General features: G+C 29.5%; 2 protein-coding genes across 3 annotated transcripts; both read left to right on the forward strand.

The window, feature by feature from the left end:
• The first annotated feature begins 896 nt into the window (after positions 1 to 896).
• Positions 897 to 4,650, forward strand: LOC113863035 (dnaJ protein ERDJ3A). 2 transcript variants are annotated; one of them, XM_027496410.1, is made up of 7 exons: positions 897 to 1,084; positions 1,622 to 1,677; positions 1,780 to 1,853; positions 2,430 to 2,947; positions 3,039 to 3,377; positions 3,508 to 3,861; positions 3,961 to 4,650. In XM_027496410.1, exons 1-7 carry the CDS (start codon positions 983 to 985, stop codon positions 4,249 to 4,251), a joined length of 1,734 nt encoding a protein of 577 aa, XP_027352211.1. In that variant the 5' UTR covers positions 897 to 982; the 3' UTR covers positions 4,252 to 4,650. The 2 variants fall into 2 exon arrangements, with proteins under 2 accessions (XP_027352211.1, XP_027352212.1); XM_027496411.1 differs by having other exon boundaries at positions 1,066 to 1,182; positions 3,961 to 4,368.
• A 3,789-nt stretch (positions 4,651 to 8,439) lies between these two features.
• On the forward strand, positions 8,440 to 12,336 carry LOC113861002 (ataxin-10-like). The gene is made up of 3 exons (XM_027493598.1): positions 8,440 to 9,299; positions 9,613 to 11,627; positions 11,891 to 12,336. Exons 1-2 carry the CDS (start codon positions 8,672 to 8,674, stop codon positions 10,479 to 10,481), a joined length of 1,497 nt encoding a protein of 498 aa, XP_027349399.1. The 5' UTR covers positions 8,440 to 8,671; the 3' UTR covers positions 10,482 to 11,627; positions 11,891 to 12,336.
• The last annotated feature ends 2,625 nt before the right edge of the window (positions 12,337 to 14,961 follow it).

The raw sequence follows: 14,961 nt of genomic DNA on the forward strand, positions 1-14,961 counted from the left end.
CTATATAATTAAAGTATTATTTTAAAATTATTTAATATTTATTATTTTAATGCATATTACTCAATTATAAAAAATTAAAATAATTTTTTAAGAAAATTATTATTTAAAATATTTTATTATATATAATTATTTAATATTTATTTTAAAAATACATATATCGCACAAACTGTTAAATTAATAAAATAATAAAATTTGAATGTAAATCAATAATGTTAAATCACATTAAAGTTTTTTTTATGTGAATACATCTAGTAGTAGAGAAATATTTCTTTTCCAACACTAATCTATTGCTTATTTCAGAGATAAAATAAAAAGAAAATAATTTATATCAAAAACAAAAATATTAAGCTAATAATACAATTTTTTATATAATATTTAAAAAAAATATATCAAAATATAATATTTTAAAAAATATAAATTTTTAAATCATTATCATTAATTTAAAAAAACAAAAAATCCTTCTTCTTTCTTTTTAACCTTTATATTCATTTTTTTTAACTTTTATATTCAACTATATTATTTTTTTTATACCAAACTTTTTTCTTTCTCTTTCCATTCTCTCTACTTTTTTCTTTCTCTCTCCAATCCTCTCTTCCCTTACACTTAAATTTTTAAGCGATTCTGCAAAATTTATTTAAGTTAAAAAATTCACTTAAATTAATTTTATATAAAAAAAAAATTTAAGTCCATTTTCACTTCAACAAAAATAAAATTAGATGTGAAATTTATGCAATATATCACATCCCATAAAAAGAGATGACATCATATGCCAGAAATTCTGAAATCTCGTTGGCTAACATTCGTGGTGACGCACCAAAATGCCACGTGTACCTAACGGCCTAAACCTCGAAGCATCTCGACTCTCCCGCAAACCTTATTTACATAACAAAATCGCTTTTCCGTGGTCACTGTTACCTCAGAAAAACCAACGCTTCCGATTTCCGATTTCAAACTATCTACGGCGACCTATTCGGATTCGGGTATGAGGACCCGTCCATCCATCACATGGGTCATCGTCGTGGCCATGTTCTATTTTCTCGCAAGCTTATCGCAATTGCAAGCCAAAACCATCGACCCTTACAAGGTTGGTTAGTCTCAGAGCAATACTTTTATGTTTCTTTTTTAGTGAGATTTGTCTGGGGTCTCAGAATTTGGGAAACTTGAGGTGGAAATTCTGGAAAGGTATTGATTTTAGTGGGTTATTTCGGGATTTCAAATGGGTGATTGGTGGGTTAACTGCATATCATTTTTAGGAATTTGGTACATTTGGCGTAATTGTTGATTGTTACATGGAATGCTCAATCTGGGTTCTTTTAAAAGTTGTCAAGTTTGAGTGTTCATTCTACTGCCTAATCTGATATTGACTTTTGTAAATCACATTACCACAGTTTGGTTTTTCCTTCTTGGTTTAGTTGTATCAATCGTACTCTGAGAATGTGCTTGTTTGTTTAAGTTGAAGAATATTCACTTGCAAGTTCTTAACTTAACTTGGGTCGTAAGTTTAAAACCTGAATGAGAAAAGGGCACTATTTTTTATGAAGAAAGAAAACGGAAATTTTTATGTATTTATTAGTTTATTCTTGTGAGCGTGAGCTGATTGTACATGCCTCAATTTTCTCAGGTTCTTGGGATAGATAAAAATGCAAGTCAGCGGGAAATTCAGAAGGCTTTCCACAAGTATGTCTACTTTGTATTATTGTTGTTTGTCACAAGTTATCATTTAAATCCAGTTTGATAACTGCTTTTCCTTATTAACCTGCCTCATATTTTGTTTTTTAGGCTCTCTCTGCAGTATCACCCTGACAAGAATAAAGCTAAGGGTGCTCAAGAGAAGTTTGCTCAGATCAATGATGGTAAGTTGCTTTCTCTCTCTCTCTCTCTCTCTCTCTCTTCATACATTATAATATATACGTGTGTACTTATCGCTCAGACATACACGTGCACCGTCCTTTCACAGAAACAAGCTCATACTTCCTGGAACAAAGAGTTGATACTAAAGTCAATTATTGAAAGTAGATTTTGGAATTAAACACCTAATTGAATAGATAATTACAGATTGAAGCTGTCCTAGAGTTTTAACAACTCCTACAGAGAATAACTCTGTTCAAAGAACTTGCGCATACATGCCAAAACTGTTTATTTTCCTACAGTGCATATCATATACGAAAATTACATATTTTTCCTACAAATCCTAATAACAGTCTACAATAAGACCGTTGATAAAATAACTGCTCCTACAGATCAGCCAACATGACAATTAATATTACACTTATGCTTAATAATACATGACTCCTAACAGTAATTATTAATTACTAATAGTAATTATCAATTCCCATCAATTATAGAAGTAGTGGCATGCTGTTTTGACTGCTTATTTTCTACCTTTATCTTGTTTGAAGAAGTTCATTTTGTGTATATTTTTTAAACAGCATATGAAATTTTATCGGATGAAGAAAAGAGGAAGAATTACGACATGTTTGGAGATGAGAAAGGAAATCCTGGATTTCACGCTGGCCATCCTGGAGGTCAGAGTGGATATACTTATGTTAGGACTGGTGGTCCTGCACAAAGCCATTTTACCTTCAAACCAGGGGAATGGCAGAATATGGGTGGGCAGGGAGGGTCTAAGCGATTTTCCTTTTCCTTTGGTAGTTCTGGAAATTCAGATCCTTTTGGATTTGATTTTAGTGATGTTTTTGACAATGTTTTTGCTGATGGAGGTGGTGGCAGATTTGGTAATGGTTTTGGCAGTTCAAAAAGTTCTCAATCTGGATCCAAGAGTTCTCCCAAAAGTTTTAGAGCCATAAATTCACACATCTACAAGCAAGAAATAGAAAATGAAGGGATGACTTGGCTTTTGTTATCTTATACACCCTCATTGAAAGGGACCCAGTACTTTGAATACACTGTAGAGGAGGTTGTCAGTTCATTGCAAGGAGCTTTGAAGGTCCTTATTTATTTTTAATCTTGTTCATTTTCATTGATTGTTTTGAAGTTGGAATGACTTATATATATATATGTGTGTGTGTGTGTGACAGGTTGGAAGCATTAACTGTGAAAAAGAAGTTTCATTCTGTAAGGAGCTTGGTGTATATCCGCACAAAGGTCCAAGGCTTTTTATTTTCTCTTACAAGGAGAATGAAAAGGGTTCTTTGGTGGAGTACAGTGGTGACTTGACTGTTAAGAATTTGAAGGCTTTCTGTGTAGAACACTGCCCAAGGTTCTCTAAACGGATCGACTTGAACCATCTTGATCAATTGAGCACTTCTGGAAAGTTGCCTAGGGTGTTGCTTCTCACCACCAAAAAGGACACTCCTGTAATTTGGCGTGTTCTTAGTGGCGTGTATCACAAACGCATTGCTTTCAGTGATGCAGAGGTATGAAAGTGCTGGTTGTGGTTGTAAATATAACTTTTTTCTCTCGTTAATTTCTTTCTTTAGACCTATAGGAAAAGTCTTAAACTTTGTTTGAAGGTAAGGTTTACTGTGTATCTTGAATCATTTGTAGGTTCATGATTTTTCTGATCCAATATTGAAAAGGCTAGGAGTTGATGCACTTCCAGCTATTGTAGGTTGGCTACCCAATGGAGAGAAGCGTATTCTGAAAACTGGGATTTCAGTAAAAGATTTAGAATCTCCAATTCTTGATCTTACTAACATACTTGACAATTTTGAAAAAGTAAGCAAAAAGGAAGGATCAGGTCAGGCCAAGAAGGCACAAACTGATTCAGATGAGCGACACATACAGTTGCTTTCTAAGTCAAACACTGATGTTCTTTGTGGTGAGAAAACTCCAGTCTGCATAATTGGTGCCTTTAGATCTTCTAAAGCTAGAGAAAAACTAGAATCAATCCTCTCTTTGGTAAGTGTACATTTCATTTACTCACGGGTTTGATGTGTATATTACTATATTATTATTATTTTCTTTAGCAATGTCTCAAAAGAAACACTATGATTTCAGGTCTCTCAAAAATCTTTGTCAAGGAGACCAAATCATGGAGCCAGCAGCTCTAAGGACTCCATTTCCTATGCTCTATTGGATGCTTCAAAGCAACAGTCATTTCTAACTGCATTTGACAAAAAAGGTTTTAAATCATCAGATAAGTTGTTGATTGCATACAAACCTAAGAGAGGGAAGTACAGTGTATTTATGAGTGAAATGACAATAGAAGAGGTAGAGAATTTTATCAGCTCCGTTCTCAGTGGAGATATACCCTTCAGGGAAACACGTGGGAAGCCTCTACTCAAGTAGAACATTGGGTCCTAAAACTGGGTTTTGCAGTGTTTTGGCTATAAGTTCATGTACATATTCAAAGATAGAGAGACTTTTGTTTTTTTAATACTAACAAGAATACATATTATCCGAGTAAGACAAAAGCAAAGTGGAAATGGATCCATCAAGGATGATTCCTCTAGCTTTCACTGTCATTGGCAATCGGCGTTGAGGAAAAAAATAATAGTAGATATATTTGTAAAATTGATCTATTGACTATGTTGGTTGAGTAAAAACACAATCTAATGTCGCCTCAGTCATACATAAATTCTTTTTCCTATAGATTTATATTTCCTCGTTACAATGTCTCATCAACTAAATAAAATTAAATTTATATATTTTTATTTTAAAAATTAAATTAAATTCAAATTTAATTATAGATAGTTTGATTTTGTGTATATTGTAATATTCTCCTAACTGTGACCTTGTATTTGCATGGTAGAATTGCTTTTTATTTTTAATAATTATAAGTAATATAGTTAACATTATTACTATTGTTATTCATGTATTATTATGGTAAGTAATGATATTTATTTTAATTATTAGAATACAGAATTATATTTGTTTATCAAGTTACATTTTTAAAAAAAATATTTATTCTATTTTTTTTATTAGAAAGGTGTCTTACAATTAATTTGGATGGATCTATCATTAAAATTCAGTGTTCAATTAGTTGCAGTAAAAATTAAATTGTTAATATTAATGTCTAAGATAATCTGAAAATTTGAAATTTAGGGGGATGTATTGGTTTTTAAGTAAAAAAATATGTTGGTATTTAATTAAGATTTTATGACACTTAAAAACAATCTAGTGGTATTTAATCTAGATTTTTAAGATTTTTTAAAGAGTCCATTATAGGATGTATCTACTATTTAGATGTGTTTTAAAAGTTATGTGCAATTCTTGGAAAAAAAAAAATACCTTTATAAGATACATAACATATTTGTATTGAAGAAATACTTGCATCATTCTTACAAATTGTTTTTGAAAATACTCGATATTGTATAATTTATAACACATTTGACCAATTACAATTTGTTATAATTGAAAATTTTCAGAAGATTTTGAAGGCTTTGAATTTGATGGTTAAATTAGGATCAACTGTGTCAGTTAAAATTAGAGAAAGCATAAGGTTCTTCCCTTTTTTTAAAGTGTGTACTAATTATCTTACAATAAAAATTATTATTAAATTTTACACTACTATATCTATATTTTACATACGATGAAGTGTTATATATGCTAAATTTTAGGATTGCATTGGAGCTATTGACGGAATACATATTCTAGCAATGGTGAGGGGACGAGATGTAATTGTCATGGAAAGATATTACAAAATGTATTAGCCGCTTGTAATTTTGATTTAGAGTTGGAAGGGTTCGGCTCATGATTCTGAGCTACTAAATGATGTTACAACAAGGAAGAATGGATTTAAAGTGTTTCAAGGTGAAAGTATTTATTTTTTAAATAATAATAATAATAATTTATAATTATATATATAATTAGATAAATATTTATTGGTGGATTGTGAATTTCCTAACCGAAGCCAAAATAACCTTGAAAATGAGAAAAAATTGTTTAATCTTCGTCATACGTCTTTAAAGAATGTGATCGAGAGAATATTTAGTATTTTTAAATCAATGTTTACAATTTTTAAGTCAGCACTTCCATTTTTATTTAAGACATAAGTAGAACTTGTGTTAGCATGTGCAACACTACATAACTTTCTTCGCAAATAATGTTCTTTTGATGAATTTCTAATTGAACCGATGGATGAACCTTCATCTTCAACATTACCAGTTAATAAATATCATAATTTTAAGCCTATTATTCAATCTCATAAGCAAGAGTGAGAAGACATTATTAATATTTGGAGGACTAGTATAACTATGAATATGTGTGTGAATGTCATTTAGAAGGATATGATATTACAGAGAATTATTATTATTATTATTATTTATCCATACATTATTATTTTTTATTATTTTTGTTTTTGACTCTTTTTAAATTTAAATATATGAAAAAAAATTTGAACTCTTTATGTCAAAAATCCATGAAATTCTGCAAAGTTCTGCAAAATTCATTAAAATCTTGACTTAAAAGTCTTGTAAAATCCATTAAAATCCTGATTTTAAAGTCTTGCAAAATTTTACAAAGTTTTAAAAATTATGAAAATTCTACAAAGTCTTTTAAGATTGGCATGACTTTTTTCAACTAAAAAAGTCCTTTAAAATCCTAATACAATACACTCTCATAAATTTTTTATTTAACTTACATATAACAGGCAATAACATAGGAGTTTTGTTGTCATTTTGATTGTTTCAAAAATATTTTTTTAATGTATTTTACAAGCGACTTGGATGTTTTTCTACAACTCATTGTACTTCAAATTTTTTTATTCATTATATTAAAAAATAATTGTTTATTTAGATTTTAGATCTACAATATTATTTGTTTCTACTTTATAATTATGCCAGAATTATACATGCTGAAAATGTAATTAAAAAAATTACTTTGACTAAAAGCATAAAGTTCTTGATATGCAATATGATCTTTGTTAGCGTAATACACGGTAAAGTTAATGCAATTATATACATTTAATATACTCATTACTGAAAATTTGAAATTTTTTTAAAAAAAATTTTCATAAATAAGTTATGTAATAAATTTTAATCAACTAAACAATCATTAAATCAAATTATTTAACCGATTAATTAAATTTAATATATTCATTTATTGATTATTATATGATATGCCAAAGTAATCAAAGTTATATAATTTTTATTATTTTCGAGTAAGGTACTCATACGATGCACCGGCTTTTTATAATACTTTTTTTAAAAATAATTTAATAAACGTACGAATGATATTTTTTAGTTAAACTAATGATTTTTGCATGTACCACGCGTACTATTAAATTAAATTTTAAAATATATTATATGACTATTTTGAAATTCTATAAATATTGGAATTATTAATAATAAATAATATATATTATTAAATGAATTTCATAAATAAACAATTTAAATTCAAAATAAAATCATAAAATATAAATTAATATTAAATTAAAAAATAACTATTTAATGTTAAAATATCATATAAAAAAGAAAACTATACTTCGAGACGATAATGCATTTCTTTGTTCATAATAAAAATATAAATAAAGATTCAAAATTTTAATAATCATTTTATCATATGATTATAATGTACACAAGTAGGGTTGATTTACCCAACATAATATATTTTTAAAACAAATTACATATCATCAAAATAGAAAAATTTTAGTAATTTTTAACAGTTTTGAAATGTCTCAAATAACTTCAGCCAGAAAATAATCTTAATCAGATGATATATTTTAATAATTTATTTTTAATAATATTATTTTAACCAAACTTCGGACAAGCAGGGTCAAACTAAAAAAAAAAACATTTAAAAAAAATTACAATAAAATATTTTATATAAAATGCATTTCATATGATTTAATGTACAGTGTCTGTTTAATAAAATTAGTTAATAAGTTAATTGAAAGTTACAGATTCAGTCAAGAAATAAAAATATTTAATAAAATTAATTGATGAAATTAACCAGTAAATAAAAAATAACATATAAAAATATTATTAATTTTTACTTTAGATTTTAAAATTTAATAATTATATAGTTTTAGATAAATATAATTTTTTATTTTTATCCGATAAAATAAAATAATACAAATTAATTTATATTATTATTTAGTAATTTAGGTATATTTTAATAAATTAATTTAAAATTTTTTAATTAAAAATAATTTTAATAAATTTAAAAAAATGAGCTATAAATAAAAAATCACTTTTATTCTAATAAAAAATTATATTTATAAAAATGTTAACATAGTATTTTAAAATTATATATGTCAAAAACAATGAAAATTTTAAAAAATATTACAGAAATATAAAAATTCAAAAATAGTTAATAATAATTGTTAAAAAATAAAATAAAAATACTAATAATATTTTTTAAGTTAAATTTATTAATTTATTGAAATTAAAAAAATATCAATTACAATTTTTGAATTAATTTATTATTTTAAAATATCACTATCTACAATAGTTTTATATTTCTATAATTTTCTTCATCATTTCACTAATATTTAGCGTTTCTTATATATTTCTTTCTCCGATTAAACCATTATTTGTGGTAAACAATTATTTTCAGTAAATAAAATAGGTTTTGCATGTTTAAGTTAAGGTAAGACAGCATCAAGGAACATATCCATTGGCTTCGCCGCCATTGTTTTCCGTCAATTTCTTCCATTTTTGCGTCTATTTCTATTACAATCTTACCCAATTAGATTGTGGGGGGTTCAAATTCTTCGTCAAAATTCAATTTTTATTTTGAGATTTCACATTTTTCTTTCAATCAAGCAATGGGTTGTGATGAACAATTTTTGGAGCACCTCATATCAGAAGATACCCTTCAGTTACTTTTTGAAGTTTCAAACTCTTCTAACTTGGAAGAATCCTTAGAGATTCTCATTCAGAATGCAAAATCTGATTCTGGGCGTTTGGACTTAGCTTCCAAAAGGGTTCTCCCTGCAGTGCTGAACATAGTTCACTCGCTCACTCATGCTTCACACAATCATCATCATCATAATAGTGTTCTTTCTCTGTGTTTCAAGCTCCTTAGAAACTTGTGTGCTGGTGAACCTGCAAACCAGGGTTCATTTCTTGAGCTTAATGGGGTGGTTCTTGTTTGCAGTGTTTTGAAGTCAGAGGTTGGTTCTTCTGGCCCTAATCATGGGTTGCTTCGTTGGGGTTTGCAGGTTCTAGCAAATGTTTCTTTGGCTGGGAAACAGCATCAGCATGCTATTTGGGAAGAGCTATATTCGGTTGGATTTGTGTCTCTTGCAAGACTTGGCTCTAAGGAGATTTGTGACCCTTTGTGTATGGTGATTTATACATGTTGTGATGGAAACCCTCACTGGTCTAGAAAGTTGTCTAGCGATGATGATGGCTGGCTTATTATTGCAGATATTGTGAGGACTGCCTCTCCTGGTCAGTTACAAGTTTTATGTATTTGCTTGTGCAGTGTACTTTGCTGTTTTTTCCTATTTGTTTGTGATTCTTTTATTTTGTTTAATGGCCTTTTTAATTATTTGGTTTTTGACAAAACACAATGACATTGGGTGATTCATTTGTTGAACGTCAACTAGTGGGATAATGCTTACTTGTGTTGTGGTTTTGCTGCTTATTGCTTGTATACTTGCTGTTTCTCTATGGTGTCATGATGAGTATTATATGGGATTATGATAGTTTTTAAGCTATAACACTGATTTTTTTTTTTCATTGGTTTCTTCTACTAAACCAGCTGGTTTTGACGAGGATTGGTTAAAGTTGCTTCTTTCAAGAATATGCCTGGAAGAATCTCAATTGCCTGTATTGTTTCCTAAATTACGGTTTGTGCATGTCCCTGAGGGTGAAGTTACTGAGTCAACAAATGATCAGTTTTCATCTGATCAAGCATGTCTTTTGCGAATCATATCAGAAATCTTGAATGAGCAGCTAAGAAATGTCACTGTTTCAAATGATGTTACACTGTTTGTTTTTGGAATATTCAAGAAGTCTATTGGAGTTCTTGAACATGCAACTAGAGGGAAGTCTGGTCTTCCTAGTGGCTCTGCTGAAGTTGATATTCTTGGCTACTCTCTTACCATATTGAGGGACATTTGTGCTCAAGATAGTGTGAGAGGTAATATGGTGGATGCAAAGGATGTTGTTGATTTGCTATTGCCATATGGCCTCATAGAGTTGCTTTTGTCTTTGCTTTGGGACCTTGAACCTCCAGCGATAATCAGGAAAGGAATCAAACAATATGAGAATCAAGACGGTACTAGTTGTTCCTCAAAACCATGCCCATACAAGGGTTTTAGGCGAGATGTAGTTGCACTTATTGGCAATTGTGTGTATAGAAGGAAGCTTGCACAGGATGAAATCCGGAAGAGGAATGGAATTTTATTGCTATTGCAACAGTGTGTTACTGATGAAGATAATCCTTTTCTGAGAGAATGGGGCATATGGTGTGTGAGGAATATGTTGGAGGGCAATGAGGAGAACCAAAAGGTAGTTGCTGAATTGGAGCTTCAGGGATCTGCTGATGTGCCTGAAATTGCTGCACTTGGTCTCCGGGTGGAAGTTGATCAGAGAACTAGACGTGCAAAGCTTGTAAACATCCCATGAAATATCATTATAACTCGGCTGTATCCATACATTTTTACTAGGTTTTTACCTGTATCGTGTCTTAAGAAAAGTGCAGACATTTCTTAGAAGGTTAACAACAAAGGCAATACACCTTGTATGGTTCATGCAATTTGAACATACTTGGTTAAGTTCTTGATCAGTTAAAAGCATTTAAGATCAATTGATTATATAAGTTTAGGTGGACAACCTTTTGCAGAGGAAACAACGATCCTGTTTAGGGACTGTAAATAAATTTACTACTGTCGGTTAAGTTTTGAATTTTGCTCTACCAAACGGATGCTTGGTTAGTTTTTAGGTTGAAATTTTTATTTTTTTTCTTTCAAACAAGGCTTGGGAATACTCCCTAAAGAGATTGACAACACATCAACCCCATCAGAAACGGCTTGGTCCATGGCAGCTAATACATCAGAATTAGCACAACCAGAAGGCCAGCATACTTTATAAGCTGCAATTCTTGAGGTATACCTCATTCCACTTGCTGAACCTCTAGCCACTCCAAAAAGGCTTGCATTTTTCACTATATCACCAGCTGCAGTTGAGACAGTGTGTTCCATGCCCTTGGGAATCTCTTGGGGAATGATAATCCACTGTTTCATTGATTTGTCCAACATATTTTCCATACTCCTTGAAATAGGCTCTTGCACCAATAAGCTTCTTGTTACAATTTGAGGCAGAGAACATGGTGCCTTGTTTCACAAACACTTATCCAATGATAAGGTACTGAGGACAAACCTTAGTCTTGGAAACTGATGTGTTCAGGCCATATACCTGAATCAAGGACACCAATAATTCATTAGGTATGGCAGAAAGGAAATCGTCCCCTTGATTCAAATATTTAGGTTGTCTCTTGGAAAGTTGGGCAGCAAAACCACACATGCTGTTTTTGTAGGCGTAAAGGAGCTGAGGAGCTAAAATCTCTTCTTCTTCCATTGAAGCTTCAGAAATGAAATCAATGATTGATTCAAACCAAGGCTTTGAGCTATCTTGAGAGTGAATTGAGGCTCTGATCTTGGTCTTGTCTATGTGTACAACGTATGTCTGTTGGTCCAAGAGAGCTATTGAATTTGTCACCATGAAGGCCAGGACTAGGTAATATGCTCTTGGCGGTACACCTGTTGATACTAGGTAATTTGTTTATGTCTTTTAAATTTTTTCTGCATGCAAATCATAGCATATGGTTAATTCATATATCTGATAAACAGTTTTTCAAATTGTTTGAAATTGTTGTGGAAGTATTCCTCAAGAAAAGTTCTTCTTGTGTTTCATTTTCTGTTTCCTCCACCCCCTTGAAAAGAAAAAGAAAAACAAATTGGGATGTGGGAATATGCCTATTTCAATGTTAATGCTCAAATGTTGTACTCTGCTCAAGCATTTTTGTTTTTTTGCAGTGAACTGGACCTTAAACCCCGGGGAAGGTTAAGAGTGAATGTATTGGAAGCGAATGATATAAAGAATATGGAAATGTTTGGGAAGTCTGATCCTTATGTGGTTGTGTATAGTCGACAACTGTTTAAGGTTAAAACGAAGGTTGTTGACAACTTGAATCCTGTTTGGAATGAGGTGTTTGACTTGATTCATAGAACAAGGAGACCAGTCGCTCATTCTCGAGGTATTTCACTGATGGAAGAAAATTGAGAACTTTATGAGTAGTTTATTTTTCGAATAAGGTCAATAAATGAGCATGAGGTGCCCAAAATTAGTCTGTTCAAGTGTGTTATTGATTTCGACGAGTTGAGATAAGATTTTCAAAACTACCATTCAAATATTAATATTATTATCATATTATCGTGGCTAGGGCGCGTGGCATGAAGTTAAATAAAATATTTTATTGACTTCAACGTTTTAGACTAAATTTAAACATATATAAATATAATTTTTTTTTAAAAATAAAATACTCTATAAGAGATATAAAAGTATAATAAATAATTTCAATAAAAATTAGTATTGTTAATAGGGATGAGCAAAATTGGGAACTAAGTATCCTCTGTAGTAATTGTACTTCGCAGTTGTAAAAATGATAAAATACAATAACTATAGGTTGCAGTTGTTACCAAAATTACAGAGCAAATCCAAGTCCTAAAATATGTAAACATGACCAAAACTCAGTTAAAAATGAGAAAAGGTAAAGCAGGTAAGCTTATGTCATACTTCAGTTAAGACAGACCATCAGTAACAATTCGACCGACTAACCTTCTCTCAGACTTTTCTGCTTTGCTATTTGCAAAACCAAAGTCAAGAAATAGAAAATCTAGTTTGCTCTCTGGTTTGTTCAAAACCAGAGGCACAAAACATAAATCTTGCTATAGTAAATGACAACTTCACCATTACACGTGCTGTTATTGCACAATTTGATGATAACGACTAAGGAGGATTGGAATGGCTCAACCTGCAACTAGCCACCCGAGTCATCTGACTAGCACGAAGCTTAAATCAGTTGAAAGTGGGCCAAAATTATTGCATTTGATTTTCACTAGATTCACTATTTTGGGCTCAAATTTATAGCTATCCTAAATTAACTTGGCCCACACATTTCTTTGTTTTTAAGAGAGTTGATACCTTATATAAAAAAAATTTAAAATGCTTAAATAACTGTGGGATTTTAGTCTCTACTTTTTATAAATTCTTATTTTTAATTTTTATTATTAATTTATTCCATTAAGATGTTATCAAGTATCCGTTTTTATTAAACAACATTAATTAAAAGAACTAAAATAGTAGTTCATGGAAAGATAGGGACTAACAAAAATCATTTGAATGAATTAAAACAAACAAAAAAATCGTTAAAATGTGAAGACAAAAAGTTATGTTTAGGCCTTTAAAAAATGTTCAACAAATTTTTTTGTGTAAAGTGTAGAATGGACAAGCTAAATTAAGGTAAAATATTCCGCCTTACTTTGATTTATATTCTCATTTTTAATGTAAAAGTTTTTTTTTTCTATGCTTTTCTATCCATATTTAGTTGTTGAATCAATTTTCTTAATATGTAAAGAAAAAAAGGTATAATTTTAAGAAATAAATACTTTATTTTAGCTTGAATAAATAACTTGGCCAGCACAAATTTTTTTTTTTCAAAATAAAGAATTTTCAAATACCTGCATCAAATTTTGCATAAAGTTAACATTTAAATTGTGCATGATAAATATTTTTATACAAAAATATTACATAAAACTACATCAATATTAAAATTATAAAAAAATATTAGAATAAATTACGGTTATATCTTCTAAATTTTAACAAAATCTTATTTGATTTCTTTTTTGCTAATTTATTTGATATTTTTTTGTATATTATTAAACATTCTTCAATATATATATATATATATTACATGGTAATAAAATTGTTACACATAAACATTAATATTGAAATTATAATTATATTAATTTAATACTACTTATAAGTCATATATAATTATCATCAATTACACGAGAATCCATGCCAGTATGATTTACATATGTTGGCATTATATTTAAAAGAAAATATATATATATATATATGTTATGTTATGCGTGATTTAGATTTTTTTAAAAATAAAACACCAGTCATTATAATTACAAAAATAATTCGAAACTTACATAAACGTGTAATTATGATACAAAATTACATTAATTACGTAAAAATGCGACGATTCTATGTCGGCATTGGAGAAACAACCCTCACGAGTGGATCGTGTTTCCATCTGACATGCCACTGTTGTTTCGGATGTTTGTCTACAACTCCTTGTACTTTAGAAAATCTTATTTTTATTTATTATAAAAAATATTATTTTATTTTTATTTGGATCATTTAAACAATTATTATTTTTATAAAAGAGTTATTTAAGATAAATAAAATTTTAGAGTTTATATTAAAAGTCATTAATTTTTATCCTAGCAATTAATTTTTTAAAATACAAAACAAACTATCGTATATAATTTTATAAATCCAAACATGATAAATTATTTTAAAATCGCTTTTCAACAACAACAAAAAGAACATACTGGTCACGAATAGATGTATTTATTAATTGAATGAACAATTTTACTTGTGTTCCTTTTTTGGACACTTGACACGTGATAGGGAGTGATGCTCATGAGAAAGCGACACGTGAGAGTCCCAACGAACGAAAATATATTGCAAATTGCTTCAAAACCTGTTTAGGTTTGGTTGGATTCGATTACCAGCGACTTCGCTGGTTCTTTATCTCATTGAACCAATGGATTATCAACACCCTTTCAATTTCACAATATAATATAAAAATACCTTTTATCTCGTTTTAAAATAAAAGAAGAAAAATATTATTACATATATCATACTAATGAAAAATATATTAAAATTTGCAGGTACTTTACCACATCTTCATTTGCGTTAATATTCATCACTCACGGGAATTTTGTGTTGATAGATTATACACAAAAAGATAATCTTAATATTTCAAACAAAGATAATGCATATTGTTAAACGTATTAGTAAGGTTACACCT

This window comes from Abrus precatorius, unplaced genomic scaffold (genome assembly GCF_003935025.1).
Source record: "Abrus precatorius isolate BTA unplaced genomic scaffold, Abrus_2018 Scaffold3, whole genome shotgun sequence".
NCBI classification, from domain to species: Eukaryota; Viridiplantae; Streptophyta; class Magnoliopsida; order Fabales; family Fabaceae; genus Abrus; species Abrus precatorius.

What these genes read in the sequence shown, in the direction of transcription:
- LOC113863035 (XM_027496410.1), top strand. Translation starts at nt 983, where the DNA reads ATGAGGACCCGTCCATCCATCACATGGGTCATCGTCGTGGCCATGTTC. An exon ending in AAACCATCGACCCTTACAAG is followed by an intron (nt 1,085 to 1,621) that starts GTTGGTTAGTCT and finishes CAATTTTCTCAG; the next exon opens with GTTCTTGGGATAGATAAAAA. An exon ending in TAGAATCAATCCTCTCTTTG is followed by an intron (nt 3,862 to 3,960) that starts GTAAGTGTACAT and finishes CTATGATTTCAG; the next exon opens with GTCTCTCAAAAATCTTTGTC.
- LOC113861002 (XM_027493598.1), top strand. Translation starts at nt 8,672, where the DNA reads ATGGGTTGTGATGAACAATTTTTGGAGCACCTCATATCAGAAGATACC. An exon ending in TGTGAGGACTGCCTCTCCTG is followed by an intron (nt 9,300 to 9,612) that starts GTCAGTTACAAG and finishes CTACTAAACCAG; the next exon opens with CTGGTTTTGACGAGGATTGG.